Genomic DNA, 23,517 nt, shown 5'->3' on the forward strand with positions numbered 1-23,517 from the left:
GTACTGTTTTCTGTTACCTCTTTGGTGTGTAACACTTTCCCTTGTAAGAAAACAGTGCAAAATCTACTGTAACAGCAGTAAGTTGTTCTCCAGTGTACATGCTGTGCTCTTTGTTTGTTTCCATGGTGATCTGGTCTTCAGCATATCTCACTGTGTTCTTGGGGGGGAGGTCACAGCTAGAGATGTTGTCTGTTGCAACAATATCCTGTTGCTAAGACATAAGTAAAAGAATCATTTCATTTCACACAAATATTCATATTTGAATACTCAGCCTAAGTCTGCCTTGGAACTCAAGCTAAGAGCCTCCTTGTATTGCAAAGGAAATCTGTGTACTTTTATCAAGTTTTTAAAAGTTTCTTATATGCTGCCTCACATTTGCTATTTCTTCTCAGAAGCAAAAATACAGATATGGGGTGTTCCTCGATCTTCAGACTCTCTCTCTTTTGGCTAAGGCAACATGCTAGGGAGCTTCTGGCTAGTACTAGAAACCATGTCTTCAAACTCGTGCATTACCAGCTCCCAGATTGGCCCATTCAACTCAGCAGCAGGGAGCTGCTCTACTGTTAAGGGCTATTGAATTTCATAAGGATGTGCTGGGCTCTGTGAAACTGATTTAGTGGATCAGTTTCAAGCATTACTATACTGATAGTCTGCCAGGTTCTTAGCCCAGAAGTACCTTTATCAACAAATAAACTTTAAAGAGAAGCAAAGAGGAAATGTATTTATACAATCCAGTTATGAAACAATTATTAGGGCTAGAAAAAAGCATGCAGAAATTACAGGAAACTGTGTGCATATTCATCTGTAGTTTCAATTACATTCAGGGACTTAGCTTAGCTCCTTCTGCCTAGCTTTAGGAATTCTTATGTCTCTTTAGATGGAGCAGGTACAGCTGTTTCTTGACCAGTTGAATAGCTATGCTTTCCCTGTTTCATACAGCAAACAAGACACTGGAATGTTTACACTGCATAATGCCTATGGTCTAGATTTGCACTAGATCTTCATTCTAGGTGTTGTTTTTCATGAAAGGTGACCTTAGAGTGCATAAGAAGAAAAGTGGTTCTAGGTTAGAAGACACAGGGCTCAGGAGCGTTGGGAGACAGACACAACAGCTTCTCGTTGAAGAAAGAGTCTCCATTTGAAAATTGTTCAAACACATTGCTGGGATGGTGAACAATACATTGCTACAGTGAAAAGTCAGAGCTCCTGACTTCCGTGTTGCTTGCAGGGATTTAACTGGAGATTTAATCATGTACTGAGCTCCTGAAGGCATTTTGCATGGAATTAGTTTACCCTGGAAAGTGATATCATCATTATAAATCCATATAAATCCTTCAATTTCTGAACTTATTCAGTATACGTGTTCTTAACATTTTTGCAAAAGGTGTAATTGACTGCTCCTGCCTGCCTTTAGAGACACTTACATCCTTTTGGTGCTGTGTAATGGAGCACTCTCTTCAGTAGACAGTAAACTGATCATATTACTAGCTGTCCCTATACTGCGTTGAACTATCAACAAATCTAAGCCTGCTTTGAATCCGTTGAGTCTCTTGATTGGCAGATAGGGTTAATACATGGAAACTTGTAATTTGTATAACCATGTAAATTGATAAACACAATTTATATAATCCTGTGAGACTAATGCATTACAATTATTATTAATACTTCTTAGGACTTGACGTGATAATAACTAAATTCCACTGGCATGACAGCGAGTTTGAGGGTGGTCTTGGTTTAATGATTACTATGATGGCAACAGGATACAGAAGAGGATATTCCTATGCTATGTCCAGTCCATCTAGGAGCAGGGAATGCTCTTGTTCTTCGCAGAAAGCCTATCATATACCTTAATTTTACAGATCCTTCGAGCTCAGGTTTGTGTTGTAGCTTTTGACTTGAGCTGTTAGTCGGTTGAGACAAACTAGGATATCTGCACAGAGATGTATCTTTGCTTGAGCAAAAGCCTGAGGGAGGAATGCTTTGTCATGGCATGGGATATGGAAGAAGGCATGGAATTCAAAGCATGTTTGTGGCTTATCTCCACCTTTTTGCCTAGGAGTGAAATAGGCAAGTATGCCATCTACTGCCAGAGATCAGTAGACCGCACTGTGCAGACTGGTGAGCGGGAAGCCAAGCCCTCCCGGATGGAGATTGTGTCCATCCTGCTGAGAAATCCCTACCACCACTCACTCCCCTTCAGCATCCCAGTGCACTTCATGAACGGAACCTACCAGGTGAGCCACCGCAGCTGCCTTTCTGCTGGGCACTAGAGGACTGCACCGTAACCTGCCTCCTTCATGTGGGTGGGTGGCACCATGGTGTTTATTGAGGGATAGACACTATTTTTCCTCCTTGCCATTTTAGCCATTTTTTCTGAGAAAATGAAAGGAATCCAGCCGCAGTTCTAGAACTGTTAGGAAGAAAAGGTAGCTGGGGAGAAGGGAGAGATGTCTTAAGTGTCTCAGTACGAGAAAGAATGCAATGTGGAGTGACACAATATGCAAGTACAGTCACTGGAGCTGGCAGTCCATCATGAGACCCCAATCTGTAGGAAACCAGGGTTCATTAGTTGTGATACCCATCAATGTGATTTTTCCTGAAAGTTATTTTCAATTAGTTCTTTCATCGCAGGTTGTAGGTTTTGATGGTTCCTCGACAGTTGATGAATTCATCCAGCGACTAAACCAGGAGACAGGAATGAGGAAGCCATCCCATATGGGATTTTCTTTGTTCACAGATGATCCTTCTGGCAGGAATTTGGAACATTGTCTGCAGGGCAACATGAAGGTACCTTTTTTTCCCCTCTACTACATTCAGCATATAGTTTTGAAGAGCTGCTAAATGCCTAATACATTTTTTCTTAATGCAGCAAGATCAAATACACTTGGGTGTTGTCTATCTAGATTAGTATTCAGAGATGAAGTATTTGTTCCTGCACTTGGGTCACAACAACCCCATACAACACTGCAGGCTTGGGGAAGAGTGGCTGGAAAGCTGCCTGGCGGAAAAGGACCTGAGGATGTTGGTTGACAGCCAGCTGAACATGAGCCAGCAGTGTGCCCAGATGGCCAAGAAGGCCAACAGCATCCTGGCTTGTATCAGGAATAATGTGGCCGGCAGGAGTAGGGAGGTGATCATTTCTCTGTACTTGGCACTGGTGAGGCCGCACCTGGAGTACTGTGTTTAGTTTTGGACCCCTCACTACAAGAAAGACAGTGAGGTGCTGGACCACATCCAGAGAAGAACAACGAGGCTGGTGAAGGGTCTAGAGCACAAGTCTTATGAGGATTGGAACTGGGGTTGTTTGGCCTGGAGAAAAGGAGGCTCAAGGGAGACCTTTGTTCTCTACAACTACCTGAAAGGAGGTTGTAGTGAGGCGGGTGTTGGTCTCTTCTCCCAAGTAACAAGTGATAGGTTGAGAGGCAATGGCCTCAAGTTGCACCAGGGGAGGTTTAGACTGGATGTTAGGAAAAATTTCTTCACCAAAAAGGTTGTCAAGCACTGGAACAGGATGCTGAGGGAAGTGTTTGAGTCACCATCCCTGGAGGTATTTAAAAGATGTGTAGACATGGTGCTTAGGGACATGGTTTAGTGGTGGACTTGGCAGTGTTCAGTTTGTGGTTGGGCTTTATGATCTTAAAAGGTCTTTTCCAACCTAAATGATTCTATGACTCTATAATTAGCTCAGTCTAGTCTGAGATACTAGTTAAGACAAAGCACATTCTGGTTTAGTAGGTAGTAAATTGGTCAATTTTTAAAAAGTCTTTAACTCAGATTTTAGCATATATTAAAGTTTAATTTGTCTTGACTGCAAAATTAAAACATGAGTGAGGTAGCTAGCATGATCAGATATCACAACTAACACCGAATGTGACACTCCTAATTGAAACAAATTTATGTTAGGCTATGAGTCTCTTGGCATGTCTGTATAAATCTCATCTTTTGGGTTATGAAGTATCTCTTTGCTATCTCCAGATAACTCAGGCTTTCACTGTTGATAAGTGTACTTAGAGGAGAAAGTTCTACCGAGTACGCTTTCATTTTAAAAACAAGATAAAGTGCCTCAGATCAAGGGAAAAGGAAAGCAGATAAAGTGTTAACATGTGTGTCTTTCATATGGAGATTTTTAGCCATGCTGCATCTGGATGACTGCCTTAAGTGGCTGGCTAGTGGCCATGAATGAGACGCATCAGATTTTAGTACAAATGTGGGAGAATAATTTGTTGTGCAGCATTGATGAAGGAATAGTGGTAGTGGCAACTTTGAAGAGGCCCTGATACCTGTGAGGAACATAAACGTTCAGTTTTACATGGCATAAAATTTCACATTGGGCAACAGAGGGAGAAGGTGCCAATAACTTTAAATTAGATGGTTTGAAGAGGAAACTACCGCAGATGGTGCCAAATTATGTACTTTGCTTTCACAGCCTAATATAGATCAGATAATCTGGAGCTTTGGTGGTAACTGAACCACCATTTGGAGAGATGAGATACTAGAGTAAATGAAGGAGCTTGAGACAATCAAAGGCATCACTTTTACTGGTTGTTATTAACTTGCCTAGGCAACCTCAATAGCTTTCTAAGAGAGGATTAGGATATCTGATTATGTATTTCATGTGGCTTGTTATGTTCACATTCCTTTTATTGAGATGCTATGAAAAGGAGGGGCCTTTACTAGACCACTTGTAAAAGGACTGGAATAACCAATAGTATGGAACCGAGGAGATTAATCATGCTATTACTAAAAATGTATCTGAGTTACAAAGTTGGAATCTAGGACCAAATATTCCCAAAGTCCGGACGTTCACATCCAAGGGTTTGGTTTAGCCAAGCATGTAGACAGCTGCTGTTTAGAGGACACCTTAGTGCTTTAGTTTGGCTCAGGAGGACACTTTAGAAGCAAACCTACCAGTCATTCCTATTAACCATGCTTTGATTCACATGAAGGAGCAAGCTTAGAGAGCATGAAATGGATTCTTTTTATGTGAAACGTGAACTGGATCCAACATAGTAGTGGGCTTCCAGGCCATTTGACCAGACTAAATCTAGTCCAAAGGAACACCCTTTGGAACTCACGAAGTGTGGGCACAGAGTCCTAGGAACAGGTATTTCGCTGTGCAGATCGACTCTCCTGGGCTTTTCTACTTGCTAACACAGACATAGCCACAGAGTTGCTACCAGACTAGAATTCACTCACAGATGTACCCTTGCAGATTAGAGATGGAGTTTTCAGTTGGAACGCTTTAATTTTTACATAATGTGTAATAGAAAAAGGAATTGTTTTGCCACTTTTCGCTGTGTTTATGCTGATCCAGTCTATTTCTTGATCTTCTGTGTTCCACAATACTTTTTCACCTACTTTCCCCTCAGGCCTTGACTATACATTTCACCTCAGTCTGTCTCTCCTCTCTCCATGATTTTTTTTTTAAAGATCTGTGATGTCATTTCTAAATGGGAACAAGCCTTAAAAGAATTGCATCCCGGGAAATATGAAGGTGGCACAAGAATTGTGAAGTTGACCTATAAGAACAGGTACTGTGCTTCATTCCCTGGCCTCACTACTGCTGGTAATTAAACACTTCTAGACTGTGTATCTCTGTAGATGGCCAGTAATTTATGGTACTGTTAGTGCCAAAACTATTTTAGCTAAGATGTATTCAAATCCTACATGAGATGTGATGGCTTCTGTGTGTGGTACATGTGTAAAAGAGGGTATATGGCTTAGAGGTAAAACCAAAAACACTTTGCAATAGCAGAATAGACTTAAAATGGGTTAAGAACTCTCTGTAGTAGAGTAAGACGTACTTGGCACAATTTCATTTGCCTAGATCCTAGAACATAATTAAAGAGTGTGTGTTAGGTGAGAGGAAGAGTGACCTGGGGGAAAAATCACCAGTGAAAACGAATATGCTGAAACTTGCAATTAAGTGAAGAATCACAAAGATTAAAAAAATACAAGAACAATGTTCTAAGTGGCATGAGTTGTAGAGGAGACATGTAGTAGCAGTGCCCTGACTTTATAAAGAAAGAAATGTTAAGAGATAGATGATGAGAGATAGTAGAAAATGAAAGTATGAGACAAAGATCTAAATCAAAAAGTTCATCATTTATAATACAGACAGGAATTCTGAATTACGGTGAATGGAGAGCCATGTACAAGAACAAGGAATGGCTTTCTGCATGGGAGTTCTGTTTGCAGGTAAAATAAAGGCCACCCCAAAATCAAAAAGAGACAAAGTTGTGTATTGAATGTATGAAGATTTTGTTGACTGTAAAGGTGGAAACAAATTTCTGTGAACTTTGTTTGTTGTTATAAGAGATGTGGAAGTAGAAGTTATTGCTTTTGACCCAGAAGGCAGTATTTGTTTCACGAATGAAACTTTGCAGTATTATTTTGTTGGACTGGAATGTGCCTGGACTGGACAGCAAGGATGTTTTGATAAGGTCTCTCCAAGGTTGGGTTGTTCTAACGCTAAGGACTCTGATAAGACATGTGTAAGGTCACTATGGTCCTAATGGTGGTGTTAACCTTAAACTGACATAAAAATAAACAAACTGATCCTCTGGAATGAATATCTTGTGTGGTATTGTGGAATATACAGTCATAGATGCAGCTGTAAATTAATATTTGAATTAGATGGTGTGGACTGTAAATAGGTACGCATGACGAATGGTTCTGGGAAGCATTCCCCAAGCTGGTGTCTTCAGCCTTCATTAGTCATCTTGCTCTACCAGGTCAAAGAAATTGCAGGTGTGAAGGGAATAAAAAATAGTAGGAATCTGATTTACAAGAATGCGTCTTCAGTTTTTGAAGTAAAGCCTGCTAACTGGGTCTCATTTTCTGCTGAAGCAAACTGAAGACTTTTTTAAAAACAATATCAGTGTAAGTGGTCAAAAAAAGCTGGCAAAAATAACAAGTCTACAAGGCTGCCATGCAGAAGTTTATACAAGTAGAGCAAGAGGCAGTTCTGTATTCTGTGATAAGCAGAGCAGGCCATATCTCGAATGTTGCCTGTCTGTGCTTAATGGGGACAGATGGACACTGATTTATCTGTGTTTAATAAGGCTTCACTATCTTCAAGTGGTTGGTGCTCAGAATTCAAATGCCTTCCAAAGCTAGAAAGCATGTTTTGAGGCTCCTTGCCCAAATCTTGTTCATAAGGGAAGCACCTCAGCCTCCAATTCTCTGTCCAGTCACCCCTGCAATACACCAAGTTCACTTTGGAGAAGGAGGAGAAAAAACCCCCACTTTTGTTCTTACTCACTTTGATTGAAGTTCCCACCTCTACTCTTGGTTCACAATACCTTGTTACCTTCACAATCCTCTCTCTGCTTTTTAGGCTATATTTTCGGAGCCAGGCCAAAGGTGAGACAGACCGGGAGCGGTTGCTACTGGCCTTCCAAGTCAGCAATGAAATAGCCAATGGAAGGTTTCCTGTTAATAAGGAATTAGCTCTGGAAATGGTGGCTCTGATGGCTCAGGTGAGCACGGCTATGGGCAGAAATACTCCCTTTTGTCCTCCAGGGACTTCCCCTGTACACTGAATATCTTTAACTAACCAGCTATCTTTTACATCTAAAGTGATATTTCTTATCAGACATACAGTCTGAGATGTACCATGTGAAACACATTATACCGGCAAACATATGTTGTTAGAACACCTTTTGCTGTAGGGAAATTTGCTACAGGAGTACTTCTCTTTTCCTTCTGAAGAAAAACACTGGAAAAATCACTGAGGCTGGACTAGCCCCAGAACTGCTCCAAGTAGTGCCTTAGTAGAGATATGGAAATAGTACCGCTTCCTAGAATTCCACTGAATAGTCAAAACTTTCTTTGTTGCATTGCCAATAGCCTCTCACTCAGGAAGAGCATCTTGTAGGATCCTCCATTAGACCTCCAGGTATGCATTTAGCATTTTACCACAGAAAACACACAGTATGGGTTGTGGGCACGATAAGCAGGATAATAGTTTCTCACTGGGCTGAAACTGATTTTTGCATTTGTTAAAGCATTGTAAACTGAGATGAAGAATCCGGGAACATTGTCCAAACTATTTACAAACAGGCTGTTGTTTTAACTGGTCAACTGAAAATAAAGCTCAAAAGCTTGGTGGTTATACAGAAGTGTCTCCCTACAGCAAGTAGCTGTGATCTTGTTCCAATTTCTTAGACCAGTAAACAATTCCTTCAGCAGTCATGTGCTCAGTAGTTGCTCTGTTGTACACGTTTACTATGGTAAATGCTGTAGACAAAATTCCCCTGCCTATTGGTGTCTTTGCATGGCTAATAAACACAGTAATTATTGGTATGGGAATTCATAGAATGTTCTACTGCACTAAAAACCCCATAGTTCTGTTGCATTATAAACTATAACATTGTCTTAGGTGGAATATGGGGATTTGGATCGACCAGCATCTTCAAGTCCTGGGGGAACATCACAATCAAAAATGCAGCATCTTCTCCACCAGGTCCTAGATAAATTCTACCCCAAACGCTACAAGCAAAACATTACTCCTGAACAGCTCAGGTAAATTGTTGGCTTTTCTATATCTTTGCACTGAAAACAAATTTTACTTGCAAAATTCTGTATTTATAATTAAGAAGTTTCAAGGACCCCTGTCAAGATTATTTGATGTAGAAACTTAAACAAAATACAAGTGTTAGAAAAAGGTTCCTTTAAAAGATAATAGCAATTAAATAATATAAAAAGAGCCAAATCACCAACTAATTTTCCCCTGGACAGGAAGTTTAAGCCTTTCACTTCCAAATTAGGCATCTCAGTTTCAACAAACTCTAACCTAAGCCTAAAATGAATTCTGTTTCTGAATTTTTGTTTTACCCTTCCCCCAAATATCAGTTGAATCCAGATGCCTAACATTTGCAATGAGCCGTAAAGCCAGAACATATGGGCTGCTTCAGGCCATGCAGTAATTCTGGTAGGACATATTTTGGCAGGACTTTTTGATGTTCTGGCTTGGAAATTCTCACACACAATGCAGGGGTCTCTAGTACGGAGTTCCGATGCTGCCATGGATCTCGGCTCTGACTATTTTAAAGAGAGCAAATGCTCATCTTCCAGATCCAAAGCTACTTAGGGATGCAGCGGCAGAACTAACAGTTACCTCCTTTTGGAAGCAAATTTCGTCTGCATATAGCAAGATAGCTGCCAAACCATCCCTAGTGAGCCAAATCAAGAGTGAGTATATATATATTGCCACTCCATATAGAGCATACTACGGACAAGTTAAGATGAAGGTGAGAGTATAGGTGAATGTGAAGACAAGCTGGGCAGGATTTTACCGTAAAAGCTGCCTGAGTGTTTGTAGCTGTTTAATATATACACCAGTGAGCAACCCATATGTGACTGGGCGTCCTGGGCATTACAGTATAACTACTAGTAAAATAAATGTGGAAGCAGAGAAAGTGCTAAAATAAACTCTGGTTGTACAACCCTCATAACTGACAGTGCTAACAGCCCTGTCTGTAGTACTGTGTAGAACAGCCCGCTTGGAGTAAGAGGTACATTTGTTCACTGTTACAATTTTACTCACCTTTCCTCAGAAGACACTAGTAAATAATGCTGTCTTGTGCCTTGTATTCTGAAAGGCAACTGGCTGACAGGCTAGCGACGAAGTGGATAGTGCTGCAGGGATGCTCTCCGCCAGAATGCATTCGAATTTATTTGACGGTGGCCCGGAAATGGCCCCTCTTTGGAACCAAAATATTTGCTGCTAAGGTAACTAGAGCACACTTCTTTTCTGTTTGTGAGAGTGAACTATCTGAGCAGAAATATACCTGCGATCTCTGGTAACACGGGTTGAAAATGCTTCTACTTCAGGAAGGGAAAATACTGAACAATACTCTGTTCTAAACAAACAGCTCTGGTACCACATAGGTTTAGAAAGAAGGAAGAGAAATATGTTCTAAACACTAGGGGTTGCTAGTGTTCAGTAAATAAATACTGAAGGTTCCCTAGCTGCATCAGTAGATCGTGATACAGGGTACTACCTCTCCTTACAAACCTTGTCAAAGCTTTCTCAGGCAGGAATTTCCCTGGTCATCAAGGCTGCAATGATAATTTAAAAAATACTACTTACCTGCCACTGGGGGGGGTGGAAGGGAAGAGTCTCACACCTGGCAGCTGATGCTAGCTAAAAGAAGAATGGGTATTTCGGTCCTGTTCTCTGCTTAACACAGAGCTGGCTGCTTTCCTTGCCACGAGAGGCAAGCACTGCTAAGGTCCTGTTGCAGAAACAAAAACTAAAGCACATATCGGGTAAGCTGCCAGGCCACAGGCATCAGTGGGAGAGCAAAGAACAGCTGGAGGGAGTGCTTCTCCCCGTAACTTGTAGCATCCCTCAGCCCATCCCAGGCTAGAGCTCTGTACCTATTGCCCTTGCCTGAACTAATGTCTTAGCACATAGCAGCTGTCTGGGAAATCTTGCTTTGGCATTAACCATCTTCCCCCACCGAGCAGAAACCTCCTCTGTTGAAAGCTTGAGATAGGTCTTGTTCATGGTTACATGTCTCTTGCTTTGAAGTCAAAGCTGCTATAATTATGGAATAGAGTGTAAGGACGAAAGGGACCTCTTGAGTAAATATACAAGAAGTTTTCAAAAAGACAGTTATTTCCGTTGTCAGGAGTAAAAGCAGAAGAGGTTACTGGTATTTGAGGTTACTGACACTGAAGAAGCAGAATATAGAATATCTAGAACATCCAGAGTTTAAATAATGTTGATATTTCTGATGATTAACATATTTTCTAACTTTTCAATAGTTAAACAGCAAAGCCTATAGCATTAGCCATGTAATAGCAATTCCCAGGAAAGATTTGTGTCGTTGGCCATAACAACACATAACTCATCTTTAACAGAGAATTGATGCACATTTGTTAAAATCTGTAAGAAAGAAAACTGTATTGATGTGATGGTACTGGATGCACTGGTATTATAGCAACCAGCGGCTTCACTGCCTGCCTGACTGATGGGAGCAGTACAAGGACCAGAGCAGAGCAGAACTGCCATTTTGTTGCTCTGTCCTAGCATTAGCTTCAGTTTTAACTACACTGATGCAATTTAATTAATCTCAAAGCCTTTGTTATCATTGCATCTCTTGTGCTACTAGTCCCCAAATTCTATGTAAGTCTGAAAACATTACTCCAGATTTTGAAAAAAGTCCTCATAAAAATCAAACCAAGTCAGACGAGTAAGCCTGTAGGATTATCTCTCATCTTCACTTTATCCTTAAAATCCAAGATTGATGTCAGAAACATCTTTGTGTCATGGTCAAGAAATATCTAAATTAATAATAATTTGCTTTTTCTCTAGCCTATTTTGCCTTCCTCATCAGAGGACTGTCCAGTCTGGATAGCTGTGAACGAAGATGGTATCAGCATACTGGATTATAACACAATGGTATGGTGAGGAACACTGTTTAAGAAAAATAACTTACCTCCCACAGAAAGATATTCCCCTGAGTCCACTCAAAGTCACTAAAAGTTTGTCTTTAACTTCAAATGGATCCTGAAGTTAATTTGTAGAAGTCAGAGATGAGGGAAGTCAGTGCTATGTTTGAATAATGTTATATTGACATAAACAATGGAAAATTACAGCTACAGAGTAAGGTAGAGTTCCACGAAACAGCTAACTGCCTCTCTTATGGGCAGCAACCATGCTCATACATCTTGCAAAATCTCAGTGGTATGTGCTTTACTACCACCATCTGGGATATACCAAAGCTTGGACCATCGCTCTGAAGCAGTGAGGCATCAAGCAAGCTAGAAGAAAACTAGAAATGCAGTTCTCACTTGAGCTTTCTCTGCCAGCTGTTACCTATAGAGCCAATTACCTATACTGTCTATTACTGCTGGAGACCTGGTCTTCTTGCAATAAGTAGCAAATATATTAAGAGTGGCCAGTTTTTCTTTTACAGAACTATAACTCTTTCAAACTCTGTTGTCTGCAGCACTTGAAGGTCTCTTATTCTTACTCCTCTGTGCTGACCTTTGGAGGCTGTCGAGATGACTTCATGATTGTAGTCAGTCAAATGAAAGAAAGGAGTTCTGGAAAAAACAGCACTGAAAAACTCCTCTTCACAATGGCAATTCCAAAGGTAATTACAAAATGAACAGTGAGTTTCTTTCCAGCTGGCAGCATCACAGCTGGGCATTTTGTACAAGCCCTGAGGACTGGTACTTGTAGCTGCTGCACTAGCTATATACATTCAATAAACCCCTGATAAGCTGGAACCTTTAATCAAGAAACTTATTCTACCTAACTCTTAAAGACAGACCTTCATTTCAAAATCGAACAATTCCATGTGAGAAAGCCATTTTCAAAGGTTACGCAGTCAACAGGTTCTAAAAATCAAATGGCACTCTCACCTCTAATTGACTTACAGTTAATAATTTTCTTTTTTTCCCTAGATTGTTGAAGCAACACTTCTTATTGCCAGCTATATTAACTACCGTTCGACACCTTCACTCTTATCTTCTACACAGCCCTCTGGAAGCAAAACACCTGCTAACAAGCTCTGGGAGACTGAAAGTCGGAGCTTTTTCCCTTCCATGCCCAGAAGCACTAAGGGGCCCACCCTGCTCTGAGGGCTGATTCCAAATGACGCTGGGGTTTTTAGTTTTTTTTTGTTTGGGTTTTTTTTGTTTTTTCACTGCTCTGTACTGAAGTGCAGACTGCTATGACTTTGCTGGTTACACACCTTACTTTAATGCGGGCTCTGATTCTTTTCCATAATAACAGACAAAGTTCCTTAGTGTGGGCAGAGGCAGTGTCCTTTCTCTTAAAAAAAAAAAAAAAAAAAAAAAAAAAAAAAAAGCTGAGTTTGGGGACTGTGCAGGAGTTTCCTTTCCATGCCACACTCCATCCAAAATACCACGCTGCAGGTCATTTGCCTGCACAGTGCTCCAGTCACATTACATCTGCTCTCTTTCCTTGCACCCATTCTTCTTCAGTTTCCTGATCTTACTGCTTTGCTTACAAGCACATGCGTTTTCTTTGAACCCTCCCATTTTCAGCTTTGCACCTGCCTTTAGATCACTGCAGACCCTGTGCCTGGAATCTCAGCCCAGCTCTTAAACCTCCTAGTGACCTCTTTTCCTCATCATAGCCCCTTTCCATTATTATCATTATTTGCAATAATCTTCTGTTTGCATCAATCCCTAACTTGCTCACTTTTTACCTGAATTAGACTGCAACCTCTGCAAGGCAGATTTGAGTGGTGTATAGGCTTGACTCTGACTGCATGGGGCTGAGCACACAGTCCTATTAAAAGTAAAAACAGGTGGTAATGGATACTGTGGCATGTGGCATGAACCCTGTACAAGGATGCATCCTCTTGAATACTGCCTGTATCAGGAGCTGCACATCACTGCACCGTAAACTAGATATACACTGAAAAGGCTATTACCAGAGTGTAAAGATTAACATGACATAGCCTGATCAGGTAGTTTAGACATAACTTCAGCTCTATGCTCTGGTTGTGAATAGCCATCATATTAAAGTTTTTACCAGTGTTTAAATTCAATGTTGCCACTCCCAGAACAGAGACTATCTATTAAGATAGTCTTTTTGCAGAGACTATAATAGTTTTTATGCAACTGCTTGCACAACCGAGAGGACAATTTAATTTTCCCTAGAGCTGTAACGACTCCTCCCTGAAACTGATGCTAAAACTGAAAGACAGAAACTTTCCAAGTCCTCGCTCCAGGTGTGAAAGAAAGAAGACACTGTTGAGAAGGAAGAAGAACTAAACTGACAAGAATATTTCCAATGCAAGTCAGGGATAATTTCAGACCTGAAATAGGGAGTACAGAATAAGAGTTCAGTGGTACTCAAGAATATTTTCAACTTTAAATAAAGGTAGAAACCTCGTGTCTTTGCGTGTTGAGGACTCAGAACACCTGGGACTGGGAGAGTGACAAATGATGCCCTAGCTCCTACAGGACTGATGCCTTTCGGGAGTCGACGCTGTTCTACTCAATAGATGAACGTTAGATCTCTGCTGCAGGGCCAAATGGGTGACATGTTCCACCGTCAGACAGGCACTTTCAAAATCTTTTTCTGTTAATCCCCATTGTAGATGTTTTGGGATGTGTTTGAAACTGCACCTAATCTCAGACAAAGAAAGACAAGGCAAGCAAGTTTTGTACTTTTTCTGTCTTTCAGCAACTGGAACAGACCTTCCCCAACCAGCTCTGCCACTCTGACTTGACAGGAGCTGCTCCTTTCAAACTCCTGCTTCCTTCATGCTAGCATAGCAAGGAGCAGGTAGTCAGCAAATGTGTACTCGAGTATTGTTCTTCTGACTTTCTTAAAGAATGGGATTTTTTATTGATCTGTTTCAAAGGGCCTTCATTATGATTGAGAAGGTTAACGGATTTTAAACAAATAAAAGAAAAATAGGAATTCTTCTTGAAAAATCTAAACCTACCTGGCTTGAGTTCAGCTATTTCGATAAGCATTCTAAAACAGCTAAGGAAGAGTAACTGCATTTTCAAAAGTACCATGTGCAACTTCATAATAATTATGCATTCATGGGCAACTTTCCCAAATTAAACCAGTGTGAATCCAGCCATTAGAAAGAATTCAGCACTAGCAAACCAAAGCTCTTCACAAATGACCAAACCAACCATACCAGTGTTTTTACTCCTTAGTACCTGCCACCAACCTTGAAGCATCAAACTGATGCACACAGTGGAGCTGATGCTTCAAGAAGTTTTTGTTTCACGCTTATGGTGGCTGCAAAGCCACAAATTAAAAGAGTAGAGCATGAGACAGGCAAAAAATCCTTCTAAGCAATCCCTCATCATCATCTTTGTAACATAAAAAAACCCACAAACAAAAAAAACAAACCCAAACCACCCCATGGTGAATTGTGGAAACAATATGGCAGACGTAAGACAGGAGAAGACTGTATGAACAGAGACCTGATTTGCACATACTGTAATGTACCCACTTGTTATGAATTTAAGGACCACCCCTTGACATTACGGAAAAGGATAGAAGCTTTCTGAGCCAAAACCAATCTTGAGAAGGTATTTAGTCTTTTTTTTTTTCCTTGGATACTTTTAAGTGACTGTATATCCTGAGTGGTCAGTAGTATGTATTTCCTCTCTCACACACACAGAGCGATCTTCATATAGCTACATCAGTTTAAATACAGAGAACATTATTCCTCCTCGCTCAACCACCTGTGCCTAACAATTCCTCCTGTATCCGAAGGTCTGCTTGGCAGCCTGCTTCTTGTATCCCACCAGTAACAAAGCTTCTTCAGAATAAGCTGAGCCGTCGTCGGTGCTGGGGATGCTGAAGGTATAAAAGTCTCCAGTTCGCAGTTCAGAGGCTGTACTTACCTTTACAGTGCTAACACTCATGTCCTTAGAGACTTGTACCAGGGCAAACAGGACATTATTTTTTGGCATAACTGCACTTTAAATTGAGAAGCATGGCATATAGAACTCTTTTTTTCCTTCCTTATTTCTTAAAAATATTCACCAATACTTGAGTACTTCAGGGACCACCCCACTCTGATGAATGCAGACGAATACCTCCTATTTATAGCTTACCTGACTTCAGCCAACCAACCAACCCTGTGTAGATACCTATTTTGTGTGATTCTTTGGTAAACAATTTTTTGTTTTAATCAATGCTTTTGGCAATGACTATTGCTGCAGCATAGAATGAGATGACAAAAGCCTTTGTTTTCCTAACTGCTGTGTGTATGTAAAAGGCTGTCTGAGAGATACTGTGAGATTTCTGATTGTTCTTAATAAAATGCAGTTATCATGAATTAAACTGTATTATTCTCAGAATGAAAGTATTTTTAAAGCCACAATAGTCTCGATGTAAACAAAAATGGACAAAGATTGTGTTTGGTATTCAGGCACATACCTGGTGCAAACCCGTCCTAGTCTGATTCCTTGTCTCTCTCTGCTGATCTTCTCTCAGCTTTAGTGGATGACTGAAGTGCACTCCCATGGCACAGGATGTTCACGCCTTCAAAAGATGCCTAAACAATCCTCCAGACTTCCTCCTCTGACACAGCTACTTGGTCATTTCTGCAGTGCACATTCTCAGGACTTCCTGGGATTTTTACAGCATAGTCAATGTTCCCAGCACACTCTTAAGCCCAAGACTCTGTCTACTCTGCTGAGACATCATTTATTTTCTGACACATTCTCCCCAGGGCTCAGCAAAGCTTCCTGCTGCGATACTGCTCCTCAAGGGCCTTGACCATTTCTCCTCCCCATGAAGAAACACAACCTGGCCGAACCATGCCCCAAGCCATATGCAACTCAAGTATACCACGTGGTCGTCCGTCAGAGGACTCTGCCATGGTCATGACTGTGACAGTCACACAGTCATGCTCCCAGGGCCTGCCGCTGTTGGTAATAGCCAATTTCTGCCCCTGCCCCAACACCCGCCCTTCCCAGTTCTGCCTGGACTTGCAACCAAACACAGCTTGCATCAGGGTGCGGCTTCACTAACTTCAGAGAGACCTACCAACTTAGAGCAGCACTGGAATTAAAAATCTGGCCGACCCCAACATTTAAAGTATTTATGAGAAATAAAACCATAAAAAATGAAGTAACCTAGACAATGTTACCCAAAAACCAGTGACACATCCTCCAGCTGCTGCCTTTCACTTGGACAACGAGAATATTTCCTGTGACATGAGCTAACTTGTGTCTTTCAAACTTCACAGCACCGTGGAAAAAAAGAAATCCCCTTATCTCTACCATATTGCATGATGGTATGTTGCCACGTTTTCGTTACAGATTATATAGACAAGCATAGTACAGCATTGTATGCAAAAAATAAGCCTGGCCCCTAGGCTCCTGGCAACTTGTTCTTTGTTTTGACATTTCAGTTGTCTCAGTTGTTACACTACTAAGGAGTCATGGAAAAAAAGAGAGAAAAATATCAGTTGAAGGTTACAGTAACTTAGTTCATCAACAAAGAATTTCCCAACCTTACGTTACTCCCGAGAGCACAGATCAATAAAATTTTATTCACATAGTCATTACCATAATTTTCAACAATGCATTTTCCTCATATTCTCAGAGCAACTGATGTGCCCCTGTTAATGCCGCATCTTTTCCATATCCTGTGTCACCATGCCCCTGCCCCATTCAGCAATGGGCCCACATTTTCCCTGTCTTCCTTTTGCTACTTATGTACTTATAGAAGCCCTTCTTGTTACCTTTGACATCCCTCAACAGATTCAACTCCAGGTGGGGTTTGGCTTCCCTAACCACATCTCGGACAGCATTGCTGTATTCCCCCCAAGTTACCTGTCCCTGCTTCCACCTTTGACACACTTCCTTTTCGTGTTTGAGTTTTGCCAAGAGCAACCTGATCATCCATGCAGGCTTCCTGGCATTTTTTGCTTGACTTCATGCTCACTGGGATGGACTGTTCTTAGAGGAGGTGATCCTTGACCATCAATCAGCTCTTGGACCCCTCTTCCCTCTAGGGCCCCATCCCATGGGACTCTTTCAAGCAGATCCCTGAAGAGGTCAAAGTCTGCTCTCCTACGTTTATTTCATTAAACATAATTGAATGCAACAGTATCTTTCAATTTTCTGTTATTTTCTTTCTGAAATTCTCCTGTGGATCAGGAAGTTACCATCTCAGCCCACACACCAGCTTTGGTATTTAGAGTGATATATGCTTTTTTCAAACAAAGGGTTAAATAGAAACAAACAAAAAAAAAGTGTATTTTTGGCAGTTGGCCAAGGTTACATCATGAGGTTATCATAATTTTCAGATTCACAAAAGAGTAAATGTTTGATGCGTATTCTCGCCTCTCTTTGCCCTGTTTCCCCATAATCCTTTTCTGGAGAGGCAAGGAAAAACCTTTTCTGTCTGAGTCTAAACAGTTCTGCTCACCTGCATTCATAGCAGAGGATTTCAAGGTTCACTTCTGTGCTTAAGCTGACATTTTCTGTAACAACTCTGTGAGTCTGTGCGGGCCTTTAGCCCTAACATCACTGTACTGCTGCACCACTTTCTACTCCTCTGATTAAAAAAAGCCGTGGGGCAGTTTTGCTTGCTTTTCCATGTGTGTCTCTGAGTCCTGCTGCAAGTTTGCTGCCTTGATTTTTTTGTACTATTTCATTCCACTTCATTGTGGAACTGTCTTCCTCTGGTCCAGGATTTCTTGACAACTTCTGTACACTTCTATCAAGCAGTCCAGACGTGGCTTGGAACTCTAGAATTCAAGTCGAACAACAGAGAATCAGGCTCTGAACTGTCTGTAAAAGAGGTGGAAAGCTTTAACCTCCCACTAGTGTGATTTTCAGGCAAAGAAAGGAATGTGGAGACAGCTGACATAAATCAGAAGCACGCATGTATAAGGAATACAACAGCAAGATATCTGTAGTTCATTAGCTTTCTCACATTAAGTCAATGGAGAATAGAGTTCTCTTCTACATTTTCATTGAGAAATAATCCATCAAACTCCAGGAGGTGTTTTATGTAAGCTGGTGACGCAGGAATGCAAAGCCACTCCATAAGCTCATTCCTGCTCTGTGATCAAAAATGCCAGTCCCTAAAGCTGTCTGCACCATTCTGCAGTTAGCCTGAATCTCTCACCAGATCCGAAATCCTCCCCTTTCTTAGCTCACAGTTCGCAGTGACAGCATGAAAGAAGATCCACACCTCCCAACCCATTAACCTATCTATTAGGCCACACTCCCTCTGGAGACCTACCAAACAGCAGATTTCCATACCCTAATCCACCATCCTAGCAGACCTCCACCCTGACGAATCTACCTTCAGGAGAGGGAATTTAGACACCTGGCCCTTGGCCTCTGCTAGGACTGTCAACAAAAGGACAGTGGAAGGTTAACCGAAAACATCAATTCATTTCACACAAACAGTGAATGGTGGTCAAAGTATAATGATTTTCCATCACTTCTAACCTGGACCAGATTAAAACCAGCAAGGCGATGAAAGTTTCGCAGTCCCATAGTTCTATGGTCCCATGACTTTTGAGCTCCCAAACCAGCATTACTGTGTAAAGTCCATCAGACACCTCTCCTTGCAAGCGTTGCTTAAGAGAACAATAGGTCAATTCAGCACAGAAGTCCTTCTGGGCTCACTGACATGGTAAATTGTATTTTTGAAGGCTGACATAACTTAGAGGAACCCAACAAAGGAGATGCAATAAAGTTACAAATTACTGCTCCTTCAAAACTAAGTAACATGCTAACTTGTATGTTGAAATGAGAGTTATTGAGAGGTAATGACCTGCAAACCGACACAGCTCTTCCGGTACCTCTTTGCTGTTGGAGTCAACTCTACCAATACTAAGATGTTTCCATGAAAATAAACCTGTTCAGAGTTGAGCTCGGAAAAATAAAAGAGAAACTACACAAATGCCAGGCGCCCTCTTTGAAGGTGGAAAGGAGCACGTGTAACTAAAACCAGGTTCCTGACTGTAGCTCTCTGGAATTTATTAGTCGTTGATTTCCAGCAAATCCACTTCTTTCCCGTGACTGTGTGTGAAATACTTAATTTATGTTATTGTTAGTAAACATCTTTACAATTGTGAGACTAAGTTACCAGCAAGCATCAATGGAATAGTCTATACCCGTAAGCATTTAGCTGAAGACTAGCTGTATCCGGTCATAGATTGGATGTGGACTACAAAATGACAGCCAGCAGCAGCAGGTGAATTAAGAAGGACAGAGAGTGTAAGATGTGAGGTGCCTCTGTACTGCCTGGCAGCACTCCAGGATCAGGGCATTGTTGTGCTAGACATGTACACGCAGAAAGAAAATCCATCCCAAAAATGGGATTATGAACAGTCCAAACAAGTTAGCAAGAGAAGGGAAAGGGGAGACAGGGTAATGGTAAAGCAAACAAGTTATTATACGTTAAGCAAATTGCTCACAGCTTGTACTGTGATCTTTGTCAACGGGTGAGATGGGGGAAGCCATTCTAATGCCAAGGGGGGTTTTATGAGCACTTTTGGCACATTAAGCTGAGAGAAAGATCGACTGCACCACAGTGCCATAGCTGTGATGGTAACACGGAGCATAACACTACACAGAAAGCTGTATGAGCCCTTGGTGCCCTATGTGAGCCAAAGACTTGCAGTTCATGCAGACTCCTGGTTGGGTTCAGATTTACACAGCTCCCTGTTCTTTGAATGGAGGGCAAATGAAAAAAATATCCCCGGCACATAGTTCTACGAGACTTCTAATACCACCCATCCCACAATGCTGTAAGACCCACCCTGAAGGCCCCGTCAGGGAAAGACAACTGTAGTCTGCTACCTGTAGCGGAATAAAGCCTGTTAGCCTAGCCAGCCGGCGCACACACAGAGACCACAGGCCTAGATTTCTCCACCATTCAGTCAAACTCACCTGAAAAAGTGGCACAACCTCAGATATTCCCTGAGGATCTCGAGGGTCCTGGAGGAGGATGCACAGGTAGTAGATAACTTTTTGCTACAAGACAAACAGACAAATCGCCAGAGTTTGAAAATGCTATCAAAGTGCCTGGAGTTACCACAGAAAGAGAATCTGTTTCAACTCATTGGGCTGAAGGCAAATCACCCCAGGCCACAGTCAAGTCTACAAATTTATGTCTATAGCTTTCCTCTCTTCACACAATAAAAAAATAACTTTACCTGTGGTTTTTCGTATTAAATATTTAACCTGAAAAGAACACACATATGCTGGAAGGGTGAAGTCTGCTTTTCTACAGGAGCTTTGCAGAAAATCCCAACAACGGGAAAACTCATCTCTTGTGTTGTCTATCTTCTTATCTCCGTCTTGACTACTTACGGAGTTTGGCATCAGGATTTGCAAGAACAGTACAACACCAAGAATTAAAACCACCAGCTCAGTGTTGGTGGGATTATCTAAGGGATGGATTTGGCTTTTTGAAGTTATTTGGCTTGAGTTCTCCTTTAAAGGCAAGAGAATAGGTAAGAGGATAAAGAGAGAAATCTGAAACAAAGTTCCCAATGTCACTAAAGCTATGGATGGTGCTGTGTTTAATTGCTCTGGTAAATCACGCTCATGAAAATACACTGGATGTGAGTGTGCCGAGACACACAAGAAGAAAGACTGTGTATGATTACCATGTGGATGGCTTCATTGATAACCACATCCTTCACTTGACTCATCTCAATGAAGGTTGTGCTCTCCTTCCCTGAAGCATAGGATGAAGTCACCTGAATGCCGAGTGAGCCGATGACCAGTAGGGATTCCTGGTCAATTTTCACGAAGTGCAGGTACATGATCAGGCCAATCAGCATGACGAAGATAGCAGCAGAAAGCACCATACTATTCTGTAACACAAGCCAAGCAAAGACAGAGCTCTGGTCTTACAATTGAACACGTCTTTAGAGAAAGCAATATTGCATAGTAAATCATAATATTAAAGCTACAGTTACAAGGCAATTTGACTTAGGTTGAGTCCTTTTATTCACCTGGCTGGCTGATATACGTGTAATGAGATCTAAATCAGTCTTCACAGTATGGTCTGAAAGAATTGGGAACTGAAACTGAAAACTGCAAGAAAATTCTATTCCCTTGTAAATTTAGTGCAGAAATCTCAACCCAAACCAGCTAGTTACATCAATGACTGCGTAGTGCACAAACGTCTAGAGGTGATGTCACCGACAGAGAAGTGTTGTCAAAGGTTTGCTAGAACTGAGGGTGGAGTCTCGGAGGGGAAGAAAAATCAGGAAAAACCATTGGCCTAGTGGTTTTCTTCTTACGAACTGCAAGTCTAAACTTGTTCAAACCTCATCTCTCTTCCTGCCTTAAATGCTGATCTAAAGCACATTGGCTTTCTCCTGTGCTTTGTCTAAGGATGAATGTCTTTTGCACGCTGCAATCACAGGATTGTCATTACATAAAATAATACATAACTGATAAAACTATAGTCAACAGTAAGTCGTCTGAAGACCTGGTAATAAATCTTAAAGGTCCGCAACCTACAGTCTATTTCTGAGACATGTTTTAGAGAGCTCCAGGCCTCATACCCATGAATCAAAGTTATAACTGACACTTCCTAAAGGACCAGAACTGCATGGCCCTACCACTCCAACTGGGCATGTACCACCACGTCAGGCAAAGAAGCCATGGCCACATTCAAATCTTCTCCGAAAGTTTGTCATAATGGAAAAAACACAGTCATGAATTACAGACACTGAAATCCACACTGAGAGAGACTTTCAGATCTGGTTTCCTGGCAAAAAGGAAAGATTGCAGTCACTTGCGTACAAGCCGCATGAGCATGTGTAAAACCAAGCAGGAGGACAGTGGGTGGTAACCCCTGGCTGTGGTGTATGCTGTTGTAACAAACAAAAAGTTGAACACGGCTTCCATTCCAGCCAGAGGAACGTGAATCATCTTTTCGTACTGGAAATCTGCCAGCTGACTCACGTCACAATCTCTGTCTTCATTCCTTGGGAAGGATTATTGAAAAAATTAAAGTGCAATAGTCATAGCACTGGCCACAGAGACCAGCTTCTTCGGCCAAGTTGCTGACTTCAGTCTGGAGATAACGGGTCTACAAGCTGGTCCTTTCCCACAAGTATGGGTCGCAGGTCAGATACCTAAGCTAATGCTTTTGGATTTATCAGCAGCTTTTGAAATCGGTCCTGCCTCAGCGGTGAAACACGAGCAAGCAGATGACATTCACAGCGCAGTGCTCTCAGAGTCATTCAGGAAAACGCCTCTGGGGATTAACCATCGTTCACCTCCTTCAACGTACCCCTTGTTCCAGATTCCTGCAACCCCCCTCCCCGCGCACGCACCTGTTCCTGGGACTCACAAGCAAGGCCGCCACGCTCGGCATCCGCGCGCACGCCTGCCGCGCGCCGACGGACGCGGCCCAGCAGCCGCCAAGAGTAGGCGGCCCGCGGGCCCTCAGACCCCCGGCCAGCGCAGCGCCCTCCTTCACCACATCCTCACCGCCACCCGCCAGCTCTGCCTCCCCGCAGCACGGAGGAGGCCCAGGAAGGGCGCACACGGCCGCTCCGCCGGCTCCGGCCACCCTGGCCGAGGAGCAGCTCGGCGGTGGCTGCGTGGCTCCTCCCGGGGACACACGCTCCCAGCGAGCCCCCCGGCTGCCAGCCGCAGCCCCTGACTGCCGCCAGGGTGTCGGCGGGACACAGGCTCGGGGCCGCGGCCGGCTCAGGGCTGGGCCCGCGGGTCACCGCCGGCGCCGGAGCGGCGGGAAGGGGCCGGCCGGTACCTCGGTGAGCGCGAAGAGCCCGTAGGCCGCCAGCCAGACGGCGGAGGTGACGGCGCTGAGCGAGCACAGCTGCAGGCGGGGGCAGCGCACCGCCAGCTCCCGGCAGGAGGCGCTGTGCTGGCGGCGCCGCAGCGCGATGGGCGCCCCCCCCGCCGACCGGTAGCGCCGCTCCTCCATCGCGCCCCGCCGCCAACGACCGAGGCGCCGCCCAGAGCGGCCCGCCCGGCCCGGCCGCGAACTTCCGGCGCCGCGCTGCCCGCGGGAGGCGGCGGGTGGTGAGG

The 23,517-nt window shown here is 42.7% G+C and overlaps 2 protein-coding genes across 3 annotated transcripts in view; one reads left to right on the plus strand and one right to left on the minus strand.

Annotated features, from left to right (window-relative positions):
• PLEKHH1 (pleckstrin homology, MyTH4 and FERM domain containing H1) overlaps window positions 1–15,868 on the plus strand; it is a 55,020-nt gene extending 39,152 nt beyond the window's left edge. For both annotated transcript variants that reach the window (XM_075426113.1, XM_075426114.1), the window contains 9 exons: window positions 2,057–2,234; window positions 2,632–2,787; window positions 5,431–5,531; window positions 7,340–7,481; window positions 8,384–8,526; window positions 9,606–9,735; window positions 11,327–11,413; window positions 11,964–12,110; window positions 12,424–15,868. In XM_075426113.1, coding sequence (XP_075282228.1) covers window positions 2,057–2,234; window positions 2,632–2,787; window positions 5,431–5,531; window positions 7,340–7,481; window positions 8,384–8,526; window positions 9,606–9,735; window positions 11,327–11,413; window positions 11,964–12,110; window positions 12,424–12,600 — 1,261 coding nt within the window. In that variant the 3' untranslated portion in view covers window positions 12,601–15,868. The remainder of the gene's footprint in view (window positions 1–2,056; window positions 2,235–2,631; window positions 2,788–5,430; window positions 5,532–7,339; window positions 7,482–8,383; window positions 8,527–9,605; window positions 9,736–11,326; window positions 11,414–11,963; window positions 12,111–12,423) is intronic.
• A 1,137-nt stretch (window positions 15,869–17,005) lies between these two features.
• On the minus strand, window positions 17,006–23,451 carry PIGH (phosphatidylinositol glycan anchor biosynthesis class H). Its single transcript, XM_075426115.1, has 4 exons — window positions 23,237–23,451; window positions 21,111–21,320; window positions 20,389–20,472; window positions 17,006–18,227 (listed from the first exon to the last, which is right to left on the minus strand). Exons 1-4 carry the CDS (start codon window positions 23,411–23,413, stop codon window positions 18,141–18,143), a joined length of 558 nt encoding a protein of 185 aa, XP_075282230.1. The 5' UTR covers window positions 23,414–23,451; the 3' UTR covers window positions 17,006–18,140.
• Window positions 23,452–23,517: the final 66 nt, after the last annotated feature.

The sequence above is a fragment of the Opisthocomus hoazin genome, chromosome 7 (genome assembly GCF_030867145.1).
Source record: "Opisthocomus hoazin isolate bOpiHoa1 chromosome 7, bOpiHoa1.hap1, whole genome shotgun sequence".
In the NCBI taxonomy this organism is placed as follows: domain Eukaryota; kingdom Metazoa; phylum Chordata; class Aves; order Opisthocomiformes; family Opisthocomidae; genus Opisthocomus; species Opisthocomus hoazin.